Raw genomic sequence first — 16,381 nt, 5'->3', positions numbered from 1 at the left:
AGCTATTTCACTATCCAATTATGGACTAGAAGCAGAAAGGATCTCAGGACTTGATGAAAATACAAATCCTTAGGCATGTAAAATAGCCTCCAAAGTTATCCTAAAGCAGGGGTGCCCACACTTTTTGGGCTTGCAAGCTACTTTTAAAATGACCAACAATGAGCTACTTTTAAAAAGTCAAAATGATCTACCAACAATCAAAGTGCTAAACATATATATATACACACATACCAAGTATACTTTATATTTAAAATATATACTGTTTACCTTGCATACCAACATGAACATGTATGGCACAACACAATTCTGTACATTTTTGGCCATTACCTTACTCCGATGATCATCAGTCATGGTGGAATGGAATTTGGACTTAACTCCTGTGTGCAGTAGAGTTTATTTTGAAAGGCAGGGCTCCTCGATCTACTCGCGTCGCCTTTGTAATCTACTGGTAGATTGCGATCCATGTGTTGGGCACCCCTTTCCTAAAGTAATAGAAAATAAAACCCTAAATAACAAATTGTTTGACAATAAATTGCAAATTTTATTTACAAAATGCATGTAAGTGATGTGTATCAATATTAAACCCCTGATCAAGTACTTTACTGTAAGTAGAACAGCATTTGTGGTCAGAAAATCTTGTTGGAGATTGTTAAGCTTGTCTGTTAGTTTATTCTTGCTCCTAATAGTATTTTCTTGTTCATAAAAGGTCACGCACAGCAACATGTGATATATAACCTAGCAAACATAATGAGTAGTAAAACGAAGCAGAATTTTCTCTGATCTATTTACTAAAAACTCAAAATGCTGCGTAAGAGCCACCCTTTGATCTAGAACAGAGGACAGGTTTATTTTTCATAAGCAATTTAATGAAGTATTCATTGTTTAATTTTCCACAATAGTTTTTAAGAGTCTGTTGTCCTTGAGATGTTGAGGTTGTCGTTTAACTTTTTAGCATGTTAAACTGTTTTTTTTAATAAACAGCTAATGTATTGGGTCTTATTTATTACTGGAGTGTAGATGATAAGACTATCATGGGAGAACTTATTTTTAAGAAATCCATTCCAGGATTGCTGCATCACACAGGTTCTCCTCTTCTACAGTCTTGGAGAGCTTTAATAAATCAGGCCCATTGTCCATTCTTGGCTAAGGTCGGAAACATAATTTTGTGGCATTGACCTTCAATAGTTCAATTTCTTTTTAATAGGCCTTATGTGTCAATATTGTGAGATAATAAGCTCATTTGTACAACCCAGAATTTTTTAGATACTGTGTAATAGTGTCTGGAAAATTTGGTAGGTTCATTTTTTTTTAACTGCACTACACCTCCGTGACGACATAAAAAAAAAAAAAAAAATTAGTTTTTGTAATAAAAGCAATGTCCAACGTTCCCAAAAATAGGTTGCACTGGTGCCTGTATTTGTTTATATGCACTAATATTAACTTTGCATTTATCCTTTATATCCTGCTTACCCTTAAGTTACATACATACGTCAATTGATTACAAATCTGACATGTCTACATTAGTCCTCGATATTGTTTATCAGTCCACCATGGCCAATGGGGAATGATCACAAAGCACTTCTACAATGAAAATCTTTTAAAGGGGAGTGCACATTTGTAGCCATATATTATTCAAATATTCTTTAATAAAGTGTCATTATCGGTAATAGTAGATGGCTAAACTTCCAACTAGCATTACCCGTCATTTCCAATGGAGGAGGATGCAGCAAGGTGTCTCCTGCCTATCCTCCCCTCTCCCTTCTCCACAGAACTGACCAGCACTTGTTCATTATATTGTCACTGGAAAAGTTTGAAAGATTGTGTCTAGTGTGTTTCTGCTTTACAATGGGAATACTGGAGCGAGGAGAGTGTAATGAAGCACAAGGTGTTAAGTTTTGTCTTCCATGGACATAAGGTGCTATACTCTAATTAGAGGTTCACAGAGATTTGATCCTCTATAGAGAATACTTTAGATCTCACCTGTGACATGGACTTAGGTCATAAGGCTAATGCAGGTGTTATTGCGGATTGACTTGGCAGTCAGCCACTGCATTACACTAATCAGGTGTAAAAGTTTCAAACCAAAGATTTTAATATAGAAATGTTTCATTGTACATCATATTGAATATGTTGAATCTTTTAACATACAATGTTGTACGCATAGGCAGGACACCTATACCCTGAATCCCATGAGAGCATAAGGACAACATAATGGTGAAATATAGAATTCTGAACCTAGATAAGGTCAGTTCTAAGAACAGACATTTTAAAAGCAAATTTACAAGAAAGGAACATTGGCAAATGGTCTGTGAAACCCCCGGAGAATAATTCTTATCATACAAGGAAGGGCAAGGTAATAAATGATCTCATGACACAGCCTTGCCAAGTGCATTTAAATAGAAGTTGTGAGCTAATGCAAAAAAAAAAAAAAACAATTGGATTTCCTCTGTGTGTACATTTTTATACAAATCAGTTATATTAATGTCCAAATAAGTTTTATAAGCATTTTTACAAAGGAGGTTTGCTAGTACGTACTTTTTGAAATTGTGTTTTGATTACTGTCCATAAAAACTTTAAATTCATGTCTGTTGCCTTCAGCAAATGCGTAATTAATTTATTATAAGCCTGACCATACCCACTTGGTGTAATTATAAAGCCGGCAATTCACTGAAACAGTCTCTAATGGGGAATCCACCACTGCCATTGAACCATATTGACCTGGAAGATTATCTACCAGGGTTTTGGTGAATGTCAGATTCACTGCTTTATAAATAGACCCCTTGGTCATCTAAAAAATATGTTCATTGCCACTGATTATCTCAAAGCCTTTATACTTTGAGTCACTGAACTGAAACAACTATTTTAGAAATGCTGATTTCGAAAGTGTTGAAATTGGACACACCCTGAAAGGCTAGCATTTGTAGGAGGCAACATTATATTTCTATTATGGCAGATTAATAATAAACCTGAGTAAGACTACTTACATATTATATATAGACAATGAAAAGCCGGGAGGTTCTAATTTGTATAAATTGAGCTCCTAGAAGAATATAAACATGTAGTAACCTATTAATACAATACTATTCAAATTGTTTATAAAGTGATTGTCTTTTCCTTAAGCACAAACTTAGCCAAAAGAACCCCCAAAAAGTGAATTTACTCAGATGTGCACAGCACACAAAGTATGTAAATATATATGTAATGAACTGAAATGTGCTTTCTAGCACAACTGTATGGCAATGTATTTGGTGAGGGGGTAATGTTTAGGTTAAAGGGACACTAGGAAGTATGAAGAATGAAAAATTAAGTTAGGGTAAGGGTTACAACCCCACTTAGTGAAGTTTAGGCAGGGGACTAGGCTCGAGAGTGGGTGCTCTTCTATTGGCTATATGTATACCTAGCTAAATGTCAATGTAACACATTATATTAAGTACATATAACCACTCTGTAGTACAATGCAGTGCATTACCCATCTCTAGTTACTTTTGTATATTTTTGGTAGCACAGACTAAAATAGGTAAAAGTTATTCACCCCATCAGGTTGGTTTTTTTTTGTTTTTTTTTTTGGGTTATGCCCTCATTAAGGAAATTTACTCCTTCGGTTTGTGCTAGTTATCATTGTTATCAGCACTTGAAGTGAATATTAATCTAATGTTTTAGGTTGCTATTGATCCAGAAATAGAAAAACATCCATCTAACTTTTTATAGAGACAGGTAACAGTAGATTTTCCTTACTTTGCATATTTCCTATGATCTACTGAATGACCATGGAATATTAAAGAAAATGATAATTTCCACGATGGGGCATAAATGACGACAAATGACTCCCTTCCTATTCGGTAAAAAAAACTTAACCTACATTTAGTGATTTCAATGTTTGTTCTTGCATTATGTGCAATTAGTGTCACATAATTTACTTATAGGCCCAGTTCTTTGAAAGCCTGATAAGGTGATGTTTAAGGGAACTATGAGACATCTGGCTATCTTTTGGTACTTTTATGGAAGCTCAGCTAAAAATACAGAAGGGTTCTCAGAGTTTATGGAAAAGAGTCACCAGACTTTCTGTTGCTCGAGAAACATTCATTAATTTGAAGGATAATGGATTGTAGTGAAACAAAATTAGCAACATTGAATCTTGGATTTATTTCTCATAGATAATCATTTACCTTACCTGTAATAATACCATTGGAGTCTGTATAGTGGGGCGTCATCTGTCATATGTTTCAGGAAAAGAATGACCTTTATATACAGTCATGATCAAGATACAAAATAAAACATAACATCCATTACTAATACTGGTTATCTGTAATAAACAGGAAATAAAAAAGAAACATTCACAACAGAAAGTTATTTGGCAAGGTGAAGGTACAAAAAGAATGATTAAAGGAATAAAGGCATGTTGCACACTAAAATTAAAAAAAAATGGTACATTTTTTTAAACTCCTGTCACAATTTTTCATTGACAATTGAAAAATTATGAAGGTTGGGAGTAATCAAAATAACAATGTTGGGTATTATAGCCAGGTTTTGAAAGAAAAATTGTGTATTCTTTGGTTATAGTATCAATGCTATTATGAAGCTTGTACAGACATCTGTTTGGCTGTAATTGACTGCTTAGCACTGTCTTCATCTACCCAAATTTTACTTTGGAAGTTTGTTTATTTTAGTAAGTTTTTAAGACTGGATCGGTAATATAGGCAAAGTCAAAAGGTGTCTTTTGTGCATACCCATTATCTTGTCAATAGAATTGCTAAACTTTTAAATGAAGTGAGCAAATATGCTTTGTATTTCAATGCTAATTGTAGCCTTAATCTGTCAAAGGTGGCTTCCTAGGCTTTGGACATTGGAATTTTGTTTTCTCTGAAACTAAAAAGTCATTATTGCCTTGATGGTTTTAGTGTGTGAATTTAACAAATGATTCACCTCCCAACAATTTCAGCATGTTTCTAGAGGCAAATGGAATTGTGTAACCAAAACCAGAGAGTATGTAACCATGTGCCTACCCCCTTTCTCTTCCTAATGCTGCCCAGATGCCCTTTATTACCAATTGGATGCCCCTAAAAAAGTAGGTCCATTTGTAGTATTAGGTATTGCACAGCCCAGTTTTAAGAAAATCTCCTAAAATACCTGGGATTGCCAGATATTTTAATCACCATTCACTTCAGTTAAGCAACTGCAAATTGGGTTGTTACATTGTATTATGTGACTTCTATTCCTATTATGACACTGTCAATATATACACATTATTAGATGTCTTTATGTAAATATCCTCCTAACCCAGGTAGTTTTTTTGAGTGCTTTGGCAACGGTTTTCCTAGATTTTTTTTCTATTTTTATTAACAATTTTGTATTTCACCATTACATGAATGACACGCTGAGTTTCATGGATAAAAAACACAAACTTCACATTCCTAGATAATGCTTTAATGATTCATTGGGTGTGCCGTAGTTTCTATTTATTTACCTCTTGAGATATAACAAAGTGACTTTTGCTCGGGCTGTTAGGTAATTTCATACTAGCCAGTAAAGATAGACCATCTAACTGTACCTTCACTGCCATAAAGCTTTACACCTACTTCCCAATACTCATGTCTATATTTTCCACTTCTCAAAGTTATCTTTTTGGCACATGGATGTTATTTTCCATGGAAGGTGAACAAAAAAATCAGTTTTCTTTGGCACAGAAATAAATTGCTATCAAGTTTTACTCATAAACTTACACTATTATCTTGCATTTGTATTGAAGCAATAAGACATTTTGCCGAAATTGTGGCTATGTATAATGTTTTATGTACTCATTTGTATACTGAAAGATTATGCCGTTTTCCTTTTGTTTGTACTGAAAAGAAACGTTGGTTTGGTCAATTGTAGACTTTTTAGAAGAAATTCAATTTCAAATATAGACATTTAAATAAACTTGTCATGCTTGACAAATGAAAGCTGACCAGCTTCCAAAAATGACTGTCTTGTTTCCATTATTCTTTCGCTTACAATGAACAAATATGTTCGTTAGGTGGTCCAACTCTACAAAATGCATACTTCTCTCAATGTAACGATAAAGAAAATAATAAAGCTGCATTAAAATTCTTTCTGTGAGCTCTGTGGGGAAGGGTCCCCTACTACTCCTGTGTCACTGTCTATCATTTGCAGCTTCTATTTAATGTACAGCACTGCATATCATGTTGGCGCTATTTAAATACTGTTTATTAATAATATTAATAGTAACCAATAAATCAAATACTGGACTACTGTGGCTTGTGCTGCCTGTTTCCTTAAAGGTATGCAGCAAAAAGCCTGAAGCTGGTTAAGAGATTCTTCTCTTTATCACAAGTGAAGATACAGGGCCGAGAACGGGCAAAAATCTAGCGTGTGTACAGCGCCCATCGTCCGAACGACCGTCCTGGCGGATCCACGGACGACGAATGATTGTAATGAAAGTGAAGGAGGAGAGCGCGCAGTGGGGTGCCGCTCCGAATTTTTCCCCTTCCCCTCTCCATAGTGCAGAGCGGTGCTTTATGTACAGTGTTTATTCATGCATCACGCAGTCCTTAGTCGTTAGAAAGCATTGTGAAAGATCCCTTCCAATGACAATTATTGCACGTGTGTATGCAGCTTTAGGTTGACAAGAGCTATGCAGTTCATCACAAAGCAAAAGTCACACCCCTGCTATGCCCTCACTTATGCAAACCATGGAGAATTAACAGGTAAATAATTTTTTACAAAATCTAAAATTCCTTAAAAAAAACAACAAATAAAATAATTAAAAAGTTATTATTATTATTATTAAACAGGATTTATATAGCACCAACATATTATGCAGTACTGTACATTAAATAGGGATTGCAAATGGCAGACTAATAAAGACAGTGAAATAGGAGGAGAGGACCCTGCCCCCCCTGAAGAGCTTACAATCTAGTAGGTGGGGGAATTTACACACAAAAGGAGGGGGATATGTAGTGGTGGGAAGTAGTGATGGTTTCAGAAGACAGGAGAAGATGGGTAGGCAAGTTTGAAAAAATGAGTTTTGAGCGCTCTTTTAAATGAGCAGAAAGTAGGAGCAAGCCGAATAGGACGAGGAAGACCATTCCAGAGAGTCGGGGCAGCTCTAGAAAAGTCTTGTATCCGTGTGATGAGGTTATGAGTGAGGAAGTCATTAGTAGGTCATTGGAGGAGCCGAGAGAGCGGCTGGGGGAGTACTTTTTTAATAAGTCAGAAATGTAAGTGGGACAATAACTGTGTAGGGATTTGAAGGCAAAGCACAGGAGCTTAAATTTGGAAGCCAATGGAGAGAACTACAAAGAGATGCAGCAGAAAAGGAGCGGAGGGAAGGATGGATGAGTCTGGCTGGAGCATTCATAATAGATTGTAGAGGAGAGAGTCGGGTTAGTGAATACCAGAGAGAAGGATGTTACAGTAGTCCAAACGAGAGATAAGAGCATGTACAAGGAGTTTGGTGGTCTCAGGGGACAGGTAGGGGCGGATTTTGGAGATGTTGCGTAGGTGAAAGTGACGGGACCTGGAAATGTTCTGAATATGGGGGGTAAATGAGAGGGCCGAGTCAAAGGTGACACCAAGACAATTTGCCTGAGGGGAGGGCCGAATAACAGCCTTGTTAACAGTTATATGTCAAGGGGAGATTTCGAATTTGAGAGGGGAAGAGTTTCAGGAATCGGTCAGACATCCATGATATAGTCTATTTAAATCAAGGACCGTAGGGAGCTGTTATTCACTTCACTATATTGCCAACAAAATGTAGTAATGGTGGCCTAATGCAGCCCATCAAGTTTGGATGCAATAATTGAAGTACTGGGAATGTGGGCACCATATCTGTTACTCTTATTTCTGTTTGTGTTTTGTTACATGGAGTGGTTCAATTATAAGGTTGAAAATTGTAGGTTGGATTTACTAAAAGTGCAGAATAACATGGTCATACACTATTAAGGTACAGGGACCCCTATGTTGCTTTACTGTGGAGAATATCAGCAAAGTTTCGAGTTAACTAGAACATGTACATAGATGTGGCAGATGCTTGAAAGTCTATACGACTGATTTTTTTTCAAGCTTTCTGAAAATGACCCTTTCTTTCTAAGACTACAATTATATTTAAAATAGCTGCAACTTTCAGGACTGACCAGTTTCTGAAGAGTTTATTTTTCTTGGGTGTATTACGTAACACAGATGTAAGATGACCCATACATGGGTGGATTTGGTTTTTTTGTGCCTGCGTCTACAAGGCAATAGACATCAGCTTTTGGCTATACTGGAGTAGGGAAGTTGTATATTTTTTTAACATAACATGAGTCATTTATTTATCAAGGTCTTGGTTGTTTTAAACCTCCAAGTCAATGTGAAACATGAGCATGTTGCCTATTTAAAAAAAACATACACTCTTGAGAAACCGGTCTGTTCCAAAGGTTGGTGCTATTTTGGTTACAATTGTAGTCTTAACAAAAGTGGTCATTTTGTGTATTTACCCTGTCAGATGGATTATTTGGATCTTTTCTTAAATGGACTGCTAGTTAGCTGTCTTTGTGTTATAGCTACTAAAATCCTATGCAAAGGAAAGGCACTCCTAACCTCAGAACCTGGTATATATCAATGTTTACCTTTTGTTGTAAATATTTGTACTTTCACCTTTGTTCAATGGGTAGAATATGCAAGTGCTTTAGATAAGATAATTCTAATCTAGGATTTTGTAATTGATTTTGAAAGGAAAAAAGTTATGTTTTCACTCTTGAAACTTTAATAACCCCTGGCTGAGTACTTCTCAAAGGATAAGCTGTACAATAAATAACCCAATTGCCACAAGCAATGCTTAAAATTAGCAGCATTGTCTTTTTTTTTATGTCCACGCATAGGGGTACTTGAATGATTGTATGTACAGTTAAGGTGCGTACACACTTCCAATTTTTATCGTTCCAATCGAACGACGAACGATCGATTGGGCAAAAAATCGTTCGTAAAAAAGTAACCAACGACGCCGACGAACGAGGAAAGTCGCTGGAAACGAACGACCGGACCGACGGATCGGATTGGACGACGATCGTTGAACATCGTTCGTGTGTACGGTCGTTCGTTGATCGTCCATGTTCAGAGCATGCGTGATGAACGAACGTCCGTTCACTTGCCTGTCGTGCACATAGTTCCTCTATCGCTCAAACGATCGTATCTATTGTGTGTACAATATCTACGAACGATCGTGTCGTTATCTGTATGTGCAGGATCGGTGCTATACGATCGTTCGTATATATCGTGCATGAACGTTCGTCGTTCGTTTTCCAACGATAATAATTGGAAGTGTGTACGTAGCTTTAGTATAGTGCTAAATTTGCCCCAGTTCACTCAAAAATATTGGTAAGTATGTTAAACTATAGGATCTATAGGGATCACAGGTACAAGATAAAAAGATAACATTTCGGGTCTAGCATCCCTCACATCTTGTTGACAGTTTCTGGTAAGAACCCCCAATCCTTTTTATTAACGTCAGACAAATGGAATCTAATCCACCAATATATATTCACCTATAGATCTATTTTAGCAAAACCAGAAACATTCTTGATAATTTGTACTGGGGCAGTTTCTACTGATACTGGGTAAAAAGCACTAATTTTTTTTTTTTATTAAGGCCTACTTATTATAGGCATATAGAGATTCCCACTGCAAGATTTGTCAACTTTGCAGCAGAAAAGAAGTTTTGGTAATAGGGTTGGGGTTCTTAGGCTAGGTGCAATAATTGTTGTTAGAAAAAGAATGACTAATAACAGATCAACTATTATTCACGATTATTTTGAACGATCATATAGTGCACGATTCTGTACATACTGTAACGATAGGATCAAATATAATCCACCAATAATGTACAAAAACTAGTTTGAACAATGGAGGAAGTGATGTGTACCGCAGAACAATCCACTGAATGACCGTACACAAAATAAATAGAGAACAATCATCGCCCAGACAGATCGCCAGGATGGTCTTTCGTTTCAAGCGACATTCCTTGTTCATCGGCATCGTTGGCTTGTTGTTGTGCACATTTTTTGTTAACAATTATCGAAAGATTGGTAGAAAAACATTTGTTTCTAACGACAATTATTGCAGGTGTGTATGTAGCCTTAGATATGTGGTGTTAAATTTGCTTCAAATGGTCGAAGAGTTTGGGTTTGAGTCTGGGAGGTGCCTATAAACATTACCCAGCAACCATTCACACTCATTTTTTGTATTTAAAACTTTGCACAAAAAAGCCAGTGACAAACTCTTGCAAACAAATGGATGATTCTGTCTATTTTTAAATTCTGCAAACTGACGTATATATATTTTAAACTATGGGCCCGATTTATTAAAGCTCCAAGGCTGAAGAGGTTGCTATTTATTCAGTGAAGCTTGGTGATCCCGCAAACCTTAAATGGATCTGGTCCAGGATTGCTTTCAAATAGCAAATTAATTTTAAAAAATCCATTCCAGGTTTGCTGGTTCACCCAGCTTTACTGATGAAAGCATATCCCCTCCAGCCTTGGATAGTTTTATTAAATCAGGCCCTATATCTCAAAAAGAACATTTAGGCTAGGTACACTCATGCAATAATTATCGTTTGAAAGCAAACGATCAATGATTATTCCCGAAGATTTTAAACGATCGTATTGTGCACAATCCTGTACATGCTGTAACGATACAATTCAAAAATAATCCACCAATGATGTACACACACTAGATACGATCATTTGAACAATGCAGGAAGTGACATGTACAGGAAAGTGTATCACAGAGCAATGTACGATCACTGAACGACCGTACACACACAATAGATTACGAACAATCGTCACCCAATCAGATCCGCCCACATAGTCGTTCGTTTCCAGCAAGATTCCTTGTTCATTGGCGTCGTTGAGCACTTTTTTTGTTAACAATTATTGAACGATCTTTTGTGTTTCCAACGACAATTATTGCACGTGTGTACACAGCCAAAGTGCTTTAGCTGGTACTGAAAGTATAATCTTAATGACCCATTAGTTTCTTAAACCATTTACAAACAAAATAACTGATATATTGTCAGTTGAACTTAATAAACCTCCAGGCTTTTTGAATACTGTTGACAATATGTGTTAGGCAATATTTAATGTGCAGGCTGGAGACAGCCCTGCCTACAATTACTATTTAATCCATTCTTGTATGAGCAAACCTCCACTATCTCAGTGCTTCACTCCACAGCATGCTGGCCTGCATTTCCTTGATTAAAACACAATAGCCAGCAATTGATTGTGAAACAAGAGACTGGCACAGACTGCCTCTAATGTCCTTAGACATCTGTGGAATCTGTTTGCTATTCTATGCCATAGTTAAGTTTCAAAATATAAAATAGCATATTTTCTTACAGGATCTCATACCTCTGAAAAAATGTATGTAAATATTAAAGATTTGTAGGGGTTGGTGGTTAATCCTTGTCTATAGCAAGCCTGATTACAATAAACATGTGTGTATATGTGTACAATATATATATATATATATATATACTGTACATTTATTCAAATTAGGATGTGCAATTTCAATGTACTTATGTCTGTACATTGAAGTACATAGCATATTGTGATTCTATTTTTCCTCCCCTACCAGTTTATTACCATGCTCAAAGGAATAGCTGACACAGAGGGGGAATGTGCAGACTTCAAAACATTCCCATGTTTTTCAGTCTGAAAACTAAACATGGTGTTTATGCAGGCCCAATCTGATCACCTGGAAGTATCTGGTGGTCTATACATATAGAGAAAGAAATGATTGGTCAAAACCTGTCTAAATACTTTTTACCTGTCAGGAGGGATATTATTATTCAATTTAGACAAAATATGGACAAATAAGACAATTGTCATTTTATGGTTGACTTACGGTTGACCTACCAGGGACTTATTAGCAAAGTTGGTTGAAGTTTATTTCAGCACAATTAAAGTGATCATGTACCACTGAGTCAGAAATTTGGATCCTATGGCCTTTGTAGCACTGGGTCTCAGGTTCCAATCTCGGCCAGGACACTATCTGCATGGAGTCTGCAGGGTCTCACTCTGCTTGGGTTTCCTCCGGGTACTCCGGTTTCCTCCCGGTACTCCGGTTTCCTCCCATATTCCAAAAAAAACATGCAGTTAGAAAAATTGGTTTCACCCCAAAATTGAACATACACTGTATCTAAGACCCATGACTATGGTAAGGACATTAGTTTATGAGCCCCATTGAAGGACAGCTAGTGACATGACTATGGACATTGTAAAGCGCTGCGTAATATGTTGGCACTATATAAATACTGTGTAATAATAATAACCTCCCTACCATCTGGATAATCCTCAAGGTGTATTAAGATGGTAAGACTTTTAACCTACTCCTGTAAAAGTGGTTGGACTGTTGAAAGTTTGATCTACAACAAACCAACCCTTGAATGCCATTGCTTTACCTTAATGTCTTCATAGTAGTATACTGTATGACAGTTTAAATTTAGCTACAATAGAATGATATTGGCAATATGGTTCCAATGAAATAATTCAGGTCTTTAAGTTCAGTAGTCCCTTAATTCTCTCTATTTCATTTTCAAGCTCCATGACAATTCACTTACATATTCAGTTTCAAAAAAAAAAAAAAATACCCTCCCCCACTGAAAGGGTATAATAAATTGCCCAACTTTTGTGTTGCAGAAACGGTTGAAGGATGAAGCAAAGAAGGCAATTGGTCAGCTTCAGGTCCGCACCATCAAGCAAGGAGACAAGGTAATAATAACTGGCATGCCTTTTTATAATTGGTATTGCGAAGAATATAAATCCATTGTAAACAATAGACTATAATTATCTTTTGGTTAAAATGAATTATCATCCTTTTATCAGCATGTGTGTCTATAATGTTAGGTGTTGTCTTGATACAACCTCAATGGCCTGTTTTATAGAATATAGGGCATAATCTAATAATTCTCTTAAAGACTAAAAAGAACCTTGAAGATACTTGGTTAAAATAATTTGCTATTATTATCAAAAGTTTATTGGATTGGATATTTGTTGGATCACCCAGGTGCACACATAATAGTCTATTTTCTGTAGTCTTGGAGAGCTTTAATAATTCAGGCCCATACAGTCAACAGTAAAGATTTTAAACTGTAACCCAGTGTGTATTTAAATTGATGTATTACTAATAACTTGGCGACTTACTATTGTGGTGGGCAGATCTTTAATAAAGTCAATAGATGAACAAACACTGCACATGGAAAACAAATGGCACTGGCCATGTCTGCAAGTAATCTTGTAGTCTGGATTGGAAGTTTGCAAACTAGGCTAAGGTGCCAGGGCAGCCAGGGGTGATAAACGGCAATATCATGTTGCCAACTTGCAGAAATAGAAAAAAGTGTTGGCAGGCAGAACAATCTTGTCCAAAAAAAGACTTTTTCTTTAAATATTTTACAGTTCTTCTGACGTGTACTTTAAGGATCATATTCATCAGATGTTGCAGGTTTTGTGTTGCAGAAACGGTTGAAGGATGAAGCAATATATAATATATATTCCCTTAGTTGTGTATGCTCCATGCAGAATACTTGCAGCATTATTAGTTTGGTCATTCTACCATTCCTAAGCACTTCCGAATAAATTGCTACCTTCTGATTCTCTGTGACAATAGTTGAGTTCTAACTCAAGTCATTAAATACAATTCTGTGGATTAAATTGATTTAGCCACTTCTGAGCGCTGAAATTGTACAGAGGATATAACACTAATCTCTTATTTTATCCATGTTATTAAAACTCATTCAGCTACTTCTTGATGTATGATTTACTATATGTCTATATGCTTTTGCCAAGTGAAAAATTGGAGATGTATTCCCAAAGTGTGTGTGAAACACTATAGAAAATATATCCCAATAATGTAGATGGGACACCTCAAGGCTGCCTGTTTCCTATACACAACTGACTTGTAGGAGAATATAAGTAAAACGAAATGTGTAATAAATTGCTTGATTATTCTAGTAGGGAATGACTGGCCCCACAACGCCTTCTCCATTTGTGTTACTTTCTGCTTTTCCAACCAATGGTACTGGTGATGACATTGGGGGCCCATTTACATTTCAAAGAATCCAACAGCTGCTTACTTTATTTGGGCCTGTCGAATTTTATTATTTAGCTTTATTTTAATATCTTAGATATTTTTATATTCAATATATAATTCATGCAATTTAAAAAAACTGCAATTAGAAATGCAAAAGTACAATTAAGAAAAGTTTTGCTTTCTCCAATTTGTTCAATGATTACAACAACTATTAAAACAATAGACAGGGAGTACAAATGTGTTTCTGCAACTTGTACCCTCTGTCACACCTCTGTTATATCTTTTACTCACTGAATTGGTAATGATATGTACACATTAATATAAAACAACTTTAAAGTCAGACCAGTGAGATATGGTTATAATTGAACAAATTGGTTAGTTTTTTTTAACAGGCATTTGCTTGTGGTTGCATTACTGTGCAGGTTTTCAGTTTGCTACTCCAACAGCTTCCATAAAACATATAACTCCATAAAACAAACACAAAAATGCACGGCTTTGGAACTGCATGCACAAGCATTTCCAAAAGCCTAAAAAAAACCTCACATTCAGTAGGTGCATGGGAGCGGTAAAAACACATTAACTAGTAGTTATTAACTACTACTCTGAACATGGCACTGCAGAAAGCAAATAAGTATACACAAAAAAGTTTACATAAAAACTAAAAAAATACATAATAAAGGTTTTAAAAACAAAGGAGAAAAGGTGATAAAAAAAGTAATCCATGCTGATCAGGAGTTGGTTCCTGACGGCGAAAAAAGTCACAATAGTTGCTTCAAAAAGTATATGAAGTCACTATGTTAGCAAAAATAAAAACAATAAAACATTACAAAATGACTAAGCTACTTAAATTAGTTGCATTTAAAATGTGTATATAAAACTCCTAATCTAGCTCTATGGTGGTCAATCCATCATGTCCCATGCTCCTAAAAAGCTTGATGAATCCTGGCATTGTGATCTGGGAATATGTCTGTGCCATCAGGGAAAAAAAATAATTGATGGAAAAACCTGGTCATTAAGTATATTCAGGTAGGCAGACAACCTCATTGTTTGAGTATATAACGTTATAACGTTACTGAACCTAGGCCTGACCAACTGAAGCAAACCCTGGATCATAACACCGACCCCCACATGCTTTGGGACTTTTTCCAGCCAGGCAGTTTATAAACTATATGTTAGTGCGTGGAGTCTAGATTTATACAAAACTAAAATGTACATTTTTATAGGAGGTGGTTATAGTACTATTATCCTTAGTGGATGAGAATAAAGTGTTGAAAGATTTCATTTTTGTGTATATCATTTTTATTGGAACAGAAGTTGATAAATCTACATTGTAAACAACATGTCTTTTCTAGAGGGAGCACACCTGTGAGTCACAGCAGGAAAAGTGCCTTACCACTTGTCAGTTTCCTCTTGTATGACCTCAGCGCTAGATCCCTGGAGCGATTTACATCTTTTCAATTCACATAGGGACACTTGTTGTTATTCAAGACTTGCAGACCTGTTCACACGCCGCATGCAAAACTTTGCCCGTAGAGATAATGCCGTTTCATCAGATTATCCTCATATTATCGATAAAGCCTTTGTTTTTATTTGTTATTGTTTAACAATGTTGCAGTGCTGTCTCCTGAACTGTGATAACTGAAACCCAGCTTACCTCCAACACTAGATAATTGCAGCTTTCAGGGAAGCATATTTTATTTTTTGTAAGAGCCTGTTTTGAGTGTTATTGGAATATTTTGTGTACTTTAGAATTACTATTATTAGGATGAAGTATTTATATAGCGCCAACATATTTAGCAGCGCTTTACAAAGTCCATATTATAGTCATGAGGTGTCCCCTAATATAATGTCCCTATCATAGTCATTTATCATTAACACAGTCGGATTGGGGGTGAAGCTAAAAAACCTAACTGCATGTTTTTGGAATGTGCTAAAAAAACGGAGTACCTGGAGGAAACCCATGCAAACACAGGGAGAACCTGCAAACTCCATGCAGATAGTGTCCTGGGTGGGATCCACTAACCACTGAGCCACCAGGGTACTATTAAAGCTGTAATCAAGCTCCAAATGTATTCCAGTTTTGAATAAAGTGGGAATAAGTTTATCATTTTATTGGGTTTTTATTTGGCTTCATTGGCTGTACAAAATAAGATGGTAAACACCAGAAAAGGCAAACACTACTAAAATTAGTTCTAGCCCAAAGTTTAGTGAACCACAGTCCTAAAGATATATCATTGCACCACAATCTTACACCCTAGAACCATACTGAAGTCTCTTGGCAGGACAAGTTAAAAACTGGAAAGAGGTACATACCCACCTG

The 16,381-nt window shown here is 36.2% G+C and overlaps 1 protein-coding gene across 1 annotated transcript in view; it reads left to right on the top strand.

Moving 5' to 3' along the window:
• Window positions 1–16,381, top strand: part of RNF128 (ring finger protein 128) — a gene marked incomplete in the record, with an annotated part of 38,631 nt that overhangs the window by 11,835 nt on the left and 10,415 nt on the right. The window contains 1 exon segment of the mRNA XM_072429728.1: window positions 12,672–12,743. Within this exon segment, the coding sequence (XP_072285829.1) occupies window positions 12,672–12,743 (72 nt within the window).

This window comes from Pyxicephalus adspersus, chromosome Z (genome assembly GCF_032062135.1).
Source record: "Pyxicephalus adspersus chromosome Z, UCB_Pads_2.0, whole genome shotgun sequence".
Classification (NCBI taxonomy): Eukaryota; Metazoa; Chordata; class Amphibia; order Anura; family Pyxicephalidae; genus Pyxicephalus; species Pyxicephalus adspersus.
Note: the sequence above shows the minus strand (reverse complement) of the source record. Positions and strands in the feature narration are given on the sequence as shown.